At 36.3% G+C, this 10,955-nt stretch overlaps 1 protein-coding gene across 1 annotated transcript; it reads right to left on the bottom strand.

Moving 5' to 3' along the window:
- Positions 1-2,048: 2,048 nt before the first annotated feature.
- On the bottom strand, positions 2,049-7,427 carry ptges2 (prostaglandin E synthase 2). The gene is made up of 7 exons (NM_200280.3): positions 7,081-7,427; positions 6,763-6,957; positions 6,623-6,678; positions 4,948-5,100; positions 4,618-4,818; positions 4,421-4,538; positions 2,049-2,967 (listed from the first exon to the last, which is right to left on the bottom strand). Exons 1-7 carry the CDS (start codon positions 7,372-7,374, stop codon positions 2,848-2,850), a joined length of 1,137 nt encoding a protein of 378 aa, NP_956574.2. The 5' UTR covers positions 7,375-7,427; the 3' UTR covers positions 2,049-2,847.
- Between the last annotated feature and the right edge of the window lie 3,528 nt (positions 7,428-10,955).

Genomic DNA, 10,955 nt, shown 5'->3' with positions numbered 1-10,955 from the left:
GGGCAAAATGCTAAGGATTTTTTTTTCGAATATACCAGTTGAAAAAGATTTTCATTTGCTTTATCAAAAATGATTATAATTTAATATATTTAACAATATAATAATAATTTAAATAATAAGAAATATAGGTCAGGTGAGTATTCACAGTAAACAAATATAGAACTTTTAAACAAATGTTACTGTAAGGAAAGTAATTAAAAAATTATGGTAAATTTAGTTAAAATCCTATTTTAAAATAAAAAAAAAATGTAAAGAGATTGGGATTGTTTGTGATCTTATAAGCATACATTCTTGTATGATTGTAAGTTAATGGCCTGATTGGGTAGCTATATATGAACAAAGGAAAATTAAGACCTATTAAAAAGATTTAAGACCTGCAACACAATATATTGATGGATTTAAGACTTTTTAAGACCAAAAATTTAGCTTCTGAGATTTAAGACATTTTAAGACCCCACAGATATACCCTGTCATGTACAGGGTTCTTACACATTTTCCAACTTCAAATTCCAGCACTTTTCACTTTTTCTTTTTTATGCTTTTCCAGCACCTAACAACCACAGTAAATTACATTTATTTATGATGTATGTACTTTTCACATTTAAATCCATTGAGCTATTTTTAAAAACAAAAAATTACATTTCAACTTCAGTTGTTGAATACTTTAAAGCATAGATTTATAGGCATAGTTCACCCAAAAATGGTCAAATATATAAAATAATCAGTTATTGGAAGAAGTATGTTATTAAAATTTGGTCTCTTTCTACCTAAAGTTAATATCTCAAAAAATGAGCTCACAGTCAGATTTTGTTTGGATGTAATGCCAAACTTTCATGACCAGTCGTTCATGATTAGATGCATTCTGGGTAAATGTCTCCAAAATATGTATGGAGCTAATAATATGCCAAAAGTTAATATAACTGATTATTATATGATATTTAAAAAAATAATAATAATTTGAATTTTTAACTAAAAGATAAGGTTACAGTATAAGTCAGAATCAGCTCTTTATCCCTCAAAACACTGAGAGCTTGTTTGATTAACCAATGAGATTTAATTTAAATATATGAATTTGGTTCACTGAAGCATGCATGTTAACTACTAAAAATAACTGCGCCCCAATAGCCAAACAAACGCCAGCAAACTCAAGCAGCTGTATGATAGGCCAAAATGCTTAGTTTGACTTTTCGGTGATCATCTACTCTTCCTTGCTGATCACCACTGACCTACTTTCTGCAAGATCTGAAATTCATGATCTGAATTTTAAATTTTGTATTTTAGTATATTAAATTTGATGTTCCGAATTTCTCCATCTTGAAAACTTAAAACTTTTTTTTTTTACAAACTGAATATCTGCTGTCTATGAATTCAGAACCAAAAAAATCTAAAGTTTGAAATTGTGTCTATAAAAATCTGACTTTAAAAAATTGAGTTGTTTTAAATTTCAGATGTTCAGTAATCAAGTTAAGAAATTCAAATTCAAGTTGAGAAATTAAAATTCAAGTTGAGAAATTAAAATTCAAAAGAATTTTAAATGGCATATAATATTTAGTCTTTATTAACTTACAACTATTAATAATTCAAATGAACAGTTCAAATTCAGATTGTTTTGGCATATTATTAGCTTCATAAATACGAGCATACAATGAACATTTTGCAATGAAAACTGGTCACACGGCAACAATTTATGCAATCCCACAAATGCTCCCAAATATATTTTGAGCTCACATAGATAAAATTTCAGGTGCATATGCAACCAAAATGGTCACAATTTTGAGCCCTGAAGTTTCAAATTCAAGCAGGTTTAAGCACTTTTCTAACCTTAAAAACACCATTAAAAATCAAGCATTTTCCAGGAATTCCAGCACCCAAAAGTACCCTGTATCTATAATATATGTAATAATCTAATCTGCCCTTTTAACAATTGAACTCAATATCTACACATACAATTTGTGTACTGCATTAGCGTAGTGTATGTATGTATGTATGTATTTATGTATGTTCTGTTTCGACTATTTAAAAAACAGTTTACAGACCAATCAAGCCAATGACCATATGCTTGAGACGTTTATTTCTTTGACAAATATTTACCATTCTTGTCAAATCAAAAGATGATGCATAGATAATATCTTGGTTAAATGAACAGGCTGAATGTCCATAGAAACTATCACATTATTCATTAAGATTTCCTTTAAATTAAACCATCTAAACCCAAGGCTTTGAAAACTAATATGAACAATCAGCAAACAAGTTTTGAAGTCACTGTAACCTCAGATTGAAAGAAGAGCAATCTAAACTGAGGTAACTGTAAGCTTGAGTAAGCAACCTAAATGCCACTTGATGACAATTGTAGCGAAGCAGAAATTCGAAAGAACAAGAAAGAGCAACATATGCGAAAACAATTAACCGTAATTTGTGAAAACTGATGTTAGCTTCAAACTAATCCACACACTTGAAGAACTGGATGGTTTAAGAACAATCCCTGTAAAGCTCATTCACAACTACCATAAGAGGATGTTTTACTTTAAATAGAAATAGGTTCATGTTGCCATCCAAAGTAAAAGGAAATCCAGAAATCCAGCCTAGTCAAGTATAATGACAGAGTAAAAGCGTTCAATGCCATTTCAGGGATTTTTTTTTTATTGATATCTTTAAATTAATTTCTTAGCTTTGAGGTTACAGTCTGAGCCAAGAATAGATGAAAGCCAGTTTAATTACTAGAAAGGAAGTCTTTACGGCAAAACCAGCAGGCTACCATTAGATGGCATCAAGCTTTTTAAAGTTGTGCTGTGTTAATCAAGAGCTTCATGTCGGTGCAGCGATGACAGAATGACAGAAGCTTTGATTTTATGACACATGTTGTGTGGCCTTCTGCATTCGGCTGTACCATTTCTTCACCTTGGTGTGTTCCATCATATCATCAAATGACTGAAGGCCTTCCATAACCCTCAGAACTCCAAACACTGCCTATAGCAAAGAAATAAAAAATAAACAAGGTATGAGAAGGAGCCTATTACTTAAGTAAAGTACATATTCCAGCATAATTACATAGGATAGTTCACCCAAAAATGTAAGTTTGATGTCAATTTATTGACCGACAAAAGATTTTAGCCGTTTATGATTCCTAAAATGCAAGTGAACCATTTTCAGCACTTTGTGAGTCACAAATAATTTACAAGCAAAACAAAATATCTGTGGCTCCTGACGGCACACTTAAAGGTGTTGTATGTAAGTTTTTGACTCTTCTAAAGCATAAAAATATCATAATATGTTTGCAGATATTTAAGAAACATGCTAAGTGAACATTCTTGTTCTCTGAAAAACAATGCTGAAGTCAGTTATTCTGCTTTAAAAATGGGCGTTCTGTGCCGGAACGTCTGTCTGTGTTTTGGTCTATGTAACCCACCAAGTTGCCTATTTAGTTGCCCAGTTTAGCCTTTTATATTTCAGCACCCTGGGTTGTCTTGTTGGAAAACCGCATATTTCATTCAGTCTGAAAAGCTCTAAAAGCATGCTTCTGTGACCGAAATGCGACCTGCGGTGAACAGTAGCAGACTTTGAAATGAGACGCACATTCAGAGCTCCACATGAGGTAATTATTAGCAAATAATATAAATATTACGAATGTAAACATTAGGTGAGCAGGTTACATTGTAACCCTGTGCCCTAAAAATACGCTACATGATGAGATTTGCAGTGAGGTTGTTGTTTACAACAAAAATTCATTTTTTTCACAATATTTTTGTATATTTTTAATATACAGCCTTTTAAGTTAAATAAGCGCAGGCTTCGTGACAATAAGAGCCTTTTTTTCAAAAACATAGATATTTTACAGATCCCCATGTAAACGAGTGGCAAGAAATTGAAAATAAGAACTTTTTACCTCAGAATTCAGACTTTTTTTTTTTAAGGTAAAGCAACAATTCTGAGATAAGTCGCAATTGTAAGTTATGAAGTCAGGATTTGAAATAAAAAGTCTTAATTCCGAGTTATGGTCAAAATTCTGACTTTGGATCTCGCTAATTGAAAAAATTAAAACTTGCGATTGCAAGTTATCAAGTCAGAATTTTGAGATAAAAGTCCAAATTTTATCTCACAATTGCGAGTCAAGTCAGAATTGTTACTTTATTTATCAGAATTTCAAGATATAAATTCAGAATTTTGAAAACTCGCAGTTGCAAGTTTTAACCTGACTAATCTGACTTTTTTTAATTGTAAGGAAATTCTAACTCAATAACTCACAATTTCAAGTTCACATTTCACATTTCTGAGATAAAAGTCAGGATTTTGAATTCTGAGCTAAAAAGTAGCAATAACCTTTTTTTCATTTAGTGGTGGAAAAAGCTTTCATAGACCCCAGTTTACAGAAATAAAGTGTATTTCTATTAATATAATTTCTGTCTATCAGAAAAACACATACCAGATCTGCAAGGTTGGGTTCATCACCTCCCATGAATTGCTTGTTTTTTCCAATGGCTGCCACCCAGTCATTGACAGCCTTGTAAAGATCCTGCCTTACATCAGCTTGCAGATTGTGTCTGTAGAACGAGCAAATTTAACTTTAATATCAAATCATTTTTTTTACATATTATTTACACACTGCCAACAGGTGCATACTTATATTTTAATCTCTTTGAGATGATCCACATGGCAGCAGCTCCAAAATACTTAGCAAAAAAGCCCTCGAAGGAACCGAATTTCCCTTCCCGTACTATGTAGTCAAAAGATGCGAGGGCTTCAGTTGGCGTCCGGTAAACATTTGGGGAAATTAGATGCACCAGCCAATCATCTGCCCATGTCCGCCATTTAATCTCTTCTCTGAGAAATAAAAATGTTATTGAAACATAGAGGAAGCCCCATAAAGCTAAATTATTGTTTGACACAGTAAATAAAAAATGAAATATGTTGAGAATGCAATCACTCTCAGACATAACTGATTTGCTTTACTTTCTGCTGTCTTTTCCAGGATATAGTTGATCAGCATCCGCGTCATGCACCATGACCCAGTACTTATTGCCAAACTCTATCACGTCTTTCCCTCTGTCGTTCTTTGACTTCATTTCAGGATAACAAGCAAGAATCTCAGATATCTTTTTGTCCCTAGGAGGAGAAAACAGACCATCCAAATTTGCATTTAAATTTACATTCATTTGCCAGAATGAACAGAACCACAACTTTTTTATAGCGAAGAAGCAATCACAAAAATGAATGCAGTACTTAAAGGGATAGTTAACCCAAAATAAAAATGGACTCCTTAAGGCTGATTTATACTTCTGCGTCAAACACCGGCGTAGGCTACGGCGCTGATGCATAGCCCTTCGCCGTGGCCGTCGCCGTCACTGACGTGCACCTCTCAAAAATTGTAACTACACGTCGCAACAACGCGTAGCGCAAGCCCTGTGATTGGTCGGCTTGCTAGCCCCGACGAGTCTGGGCGGGACCAAGAGCCGCGCGAATGGCGCGAGCGATTGTTTACAAGTGTGGAGTCCCGTGAAGGAGCTCCGGATGGAAAGTTTTGTTTTGTGTTTACCTCATGATTAAAGTTGTTGCACGTCCGCCGGTTCCTGCCTCAAAATGAGCGAGTTTGAGTCACTTGTACATCCAGGAAGTGTTCAGAATAGCAAAACAGAAGCGAAGAAACTCGACACAGAGAAACATTTACACCTCATTGCCAACTAGCGTTTCGGAAGTGTTAATGCAGACCAACAGAGACAGCGCGCAGAAGTATAAATGCACAGCTGCGCGCGTTGCCTGCGCCGTGAGTTGCGCCGGTCACTTGACGCAGAAGTATAAACCAGGCTTTACTCAGTCTTAAGTGGTTCTGATCATTTATGAGTTTATTGTTGTTGTTGTTCTTGAGCAAAAAAAAAAAGATATTTTGAAGAATTACAATAGCCAGTAAATACTGACTTGCATTGTAAAAAACACAAATACAGTCAACAGTTACTGGTTTCCAACATTTTACCAAATAGGTTCTTTTGTGTTCTCGAACATGTTTGTAACAAGTGAAAAGTGTGTACACGATGACAAAATATTTATATTCTTATTATATTCTATCAATATTATAAGAAAATATAATGGTGCCATTTCATTCTGGCTTCAAACTGTGACTAGGGAAGAAATTTAATGTATAAAATGTAATGTTACAAATAAAGTCAAGCCAAAAGCACAGCAAAAAAAAGACGCTTAAGTGTTGCTACTACAAAATATTTATAGGTCAGAGAAAAACAGGGTTTCAGTCTCAATAAATAATATGAAATTTAATAGTTTTCTTTTATTCTATAATTTGAATTGTATTTAATAGCATTACATTCTCTCAAGCAAACAATGATTATCCTAGATCTTTACTATAATTTACAGATGACACCCATTAAAATGTTATTGGTGAACAAAATAAAAATTGATTGTTATTTTAAACCATTATACGTTGTCACTGATTTATCCATTTATCAGGCAAAAAAACTAAATTTGTAATGATGTTTTAATTATAATTCCCATTTTAATAAGTATATCAATATATTCTGTAGATTAGAATTTGTTTTTATGCAGACATATCTTATAAATAGTCTAACAATAACATCCATACAAATAAAATAAAACTATTCAAGCAGAAGATACTCACTTGCTGCTAATGTATGTCTTCAAAGCACTAATAATTACTGAAGAGTCATTCAGTTGCTGTTGAGGAATCGATCAAGAAAGAGACTTTGTGAGCAGAAGCATCATATACTTCACTATCCATAATCAGGAAAGACTACATACCACCGTCCCGTTCACCATCAGGATGGGGACTTTTCTGTAGGTCGACCACTTGATCTCCTGCCGCATAACGGGATTGACCTCCACGATTTCATATGGCAGTCGATGATAATCCAGGAAAGCTCGCACTTTGCTGCAAAACGGACAGGTCTTATACTGATAGAGAGTCAATTTCAGGTCTGTGTCCAGATCTGATGCCTGAAACAATAAAAATCAAGGTAAGCCAGCAAACTAAAAATTACACATATTGGACTTTCAACAGCTGCACGTCAACGAGAAAATTTCAAGGGTGTCAGACATTGCACATTCGTGTATATTTACGTCAGCTTCTTTCTCTGCAAGGTGATGTTGAAGTGTGAGTTTGATGGTCTGGTACAAGCCGAAACCACCTCCGAGCAAGAAGGCGCATCCCAGGACTCTGCCACTGCCTCGCACCGGCGCCGCGAGCAAAAGTCTGGATTTAAACCCCGAGCTACCGGTACCGTAAGCTCTCCCTTGGCATCTCATGGAGGTTCTCGGCACGAATGCTGCAGTGTTTGTAAAACGGCACGTCGGCGTGTCTAAAACTAACCGGCCGACCTTACCCAGCGTTCTCGTACAGGCCGCCGCCATCATGATTTTACATAAACTCCCACAAATCTACGGCAAGCGCAATGACAGCCGAGCAAGCGCTACTAGAGCGCTACAAGCTAATAGCCGTTTCCAAGGAGAAAAAACGTTAACTTCCTGCAGGGGGCGCAATGGATTGAAAAACAAATGTCCAACTGTGTCGCATTAAAATCTTCTTTTTAGTCTAATTTAGATATTTATTTACACCAAACAAGAGTTCATATACACTGTTTTATAACTTAAAAGTATAAATAAAATCTTCAATAATCTTTACAAATAATCGTGATCAGTGCGGAGAAAAGTAACAGATATCGCGTGACACACTCATCGGATAAGAACTTACACGTCAACTTATTACCAGTTGAAGCAAAGACACGAAGGTATTCTTTTCCTCTTAATTTTCCTGTGGCCTGACTAATATTTACAACTATTGTTAAACTTATAACCTGGTCAGGGTCTGAAACACATACAGTCCATTTTAAACATGACTTTCGCAGACGGACAGCTTATACTAGCTAACGTACAGCATGTACTTTTAAGAATAATTGCATTCATTATTCATTAATCTGGGGTCGCCACAGTGGAACGAACCGCCAACTTATCCAGCACATTTTTACACAGCAGATGCCTTTCCAGCCACAACCTGGGAAACACAGGAAACACACACTCATACACTACGGACAATTTAGCCTACCCAATTCACTTGTACCACATGTCCTTGGAAACCGGAGCACCCGGAGGAAACCCACACAATCGCAGGAGAACATGCAAACTCCACACAGAAACGCCAACTGAGCAGAGGATCGAACTAGCAGCCTTCCTGCTGTGAGGCGACAGCACTACCTACTGCGCCACTGCTACGCCTAATTGCATAACAAAGTAAATTATGTTAAACCAACAAAGACAACCTTTACTTAAAAAAGTTTACAGGCTAACCCTCACCCTAAGTATTCCTATTCATTATATCAGCCGCTTCAGACTTTAGACCCTTGAGTTTTAGTAGGTCAATTTTATTTACACAAATATTAGTTTCTATAAGCTAATTACATCATGTTATTATTTTATTACCTATTTCATTTAAAATAAATGAATAACAGACTTTTTAAAGCACCTGAATAAAATCATTAAAGATCTGTCAAATAGCCTAATATATATTACACTAAGTTTGGAATGAACCGCCAACTTATCCAGCATATGTTTTACACCGCGGATGCACTTCCAGCTGCAACCCATCACTGGGAAATATCCATACACACTCATTCACACACACATACAATTTAGCTTACCCAATTCACCTATACCACATGTTTGTTTTTGGACTTGTGGGGGAAACTGGAGCACCCAGAGGAAAACCACATGAACAGAGAGAACATGCAAACTTCACACAGAAATGCCAACTGACCCAACCAAGGCTCAAACCAGCGACCTTCTTGATTGCGATTGTGCTATACCCACTGTAACACTGTATTGGCCCGATGATTGATGTTATTACTCTTAATTTATTATTTTTCAATTTTAGTAAGACACACACAAACATGTATATACCAAAACATTATGACCACTTGCCTAATATGACGCTAGTCCTCTGGATGCTTCCATTGTAACCTGCCAAGGCATGGGCTCTGCAAGATATAGTATCTGGCACCTAGATATTAGCAGCAGTTCCTTTGTTTTTTTAGGGAGCAAGCAAAGTGGAGCCATTGTTAGTTTCAGTTAGGTGTTGATCTAGTGAATATGGAGGCCAGGATGTCTCATCGTCATGTTCTTTTAAACTTTCCTAAACAATGGCAGTCCTGCTGTAATAGGCCACTTACACAAGTGATCAATGTTAAGGTAGGTAGCATGTGTCAAACTTACGTCCTAATGAATCTCCAAACCCAGGGTTCCTGGATTACTCAGAGCATCACAATCCACTTCAATGGCTGGTCTTTGTCTCGCATTGCATCCTAGAGAAAGTTTTGCCTCTGCTTTTTAGAGATATTCTGCCTTGGTTAACTTCCCTTAATAATTTGGCTCATATGTTAATTCCTGCACATTACTTGATGATGAGAAATTATTGTTTGCCTAAAACTTAACCCACAGCTATGCTGTTTCCTGTGGGTCACCTGCAGGAGTTGTATAGCATGTGTCAAACTTGCGTCCTAATGAATCTCCAAACACAGGGTTTACTAGGTTGCTCAGAGCATCATAATCCACTCCAATGGCTTGTCTTTGTCTCACATTGCATCCTAGAGCCATAATTCCATCCATGTAAACAGCCATTTATTTGATGAAAAAGAAAACAAGACCCATCTGAGATGACCTTCTTCTTTTGCTCCATGTTCCAGTTCTGACACACACACATGCACATATAGGCACTTCTGATGGTGGAAAGAGGAATGAAGTGCTCTGTGTCATAAACAATCCTCTCATAACTATCATTCAGATTTAAAATGATTGTTTCAGATCAGATGGAAATCCTTTGTTGCCTTTATGCATGGCTGAACCTTGGGGGACCAGTACCCTGTTGCTGGTTTGTGGTTTGTCCTGTCAAGATCCACTGTTGGTAAAATTTCGCCTTGACTTTTTAGAGATATTCTGCCTTGGTTTCCTTCCCATAATAATTCGGCTCATATTTTCATTCCTGCCCATTTCTCCCGCATCCAACATTTTGATTATGAGAAATGATTGTTTAATGTTTAGCCCAGACCTGTGCTGTTTTCTGTGGGTCACCAGCAGGAGTCGTAGTTACAATTTTACATGTCTTGTCAGGCTTTTTACTAACAAATGATTGATTCGGAACAACAGGTTTGTGTTCCCATCACTCACTCCCTGTGTGTGTTCTTTGTACCAATATGGAAACAAGCAAAAGGAAAAAGTTCTACACCAGGAAAAATTGAAACTCAGCATTGTTTGACTGATGTTATAAACAAAGCAAAGGCTTTTAAGAATGTGCAGACAGTTGTTTACAGCATGTTATAATCGATGAGTCATTACACAATAAAGAGGATGCAGAATCTTGTGGCGTTCTCTTTGGCAATAGGATGTGTATCATGTCACCACAAGTCTCATGGTCTACCAGTTAGAAGCCTAATAGTTACATTTATTTCAAATGACACATGTTGTTGCAGTGCCTTATAAACAAGTTTATCTTGCATCACTGTAACTTCTAAAATTACAGAGAACCGTTCTCAACAGCAGAGGAATTGCCACATTCATGCTGCTAAAATAGCCTGCATGCACATGTGGTTGTTAAAGTAAAGCTTTTGGAAATTTTTTCTCGAGACAGAAGTTTCCCATCGACGTGTAAAGTTTCTCCATGATTCCATTGCCAGTGTCCTGAGGCCGAGTGGAACATTAAAGTGAACAGCTCCAACAGTTCCTCTCCAACACCACCCTGTCCTGTCTTTGTGTTGAGCTGGATCTCTGTGTTTAGAAAGGATCTGTGCTTCCTTCCCTGACTTTCTATGAACTCTTATTCTACAACACACAGTTCTTGTCAGTTAGAGAGTGTTTATAAAGCCAGGAGTGCTTAAAGGGGGTGGGTCTGTGTCTGAATTTATGTATTTATATTCAAACAATTCTTACCTATCCTAAACCTTTAAACA

This window comes from Danio rerio, chromosome 8 (assembly GCF_052040795.2).
Source record: "Danio rerio strain M-AB ecotype USA chromosome 8, GRCz13ab, whole genome shotgun sequence".
NCBI lineage: Eukaryota > Metazoa > Chordata > Actinopteri > Cypriniformes > Danionidae > Danio > Danio rerio.
Note: the sequence above shows the minus strand (reverse complement) of the source record. Positions and strands in the feature narration are given on the sequence as shown.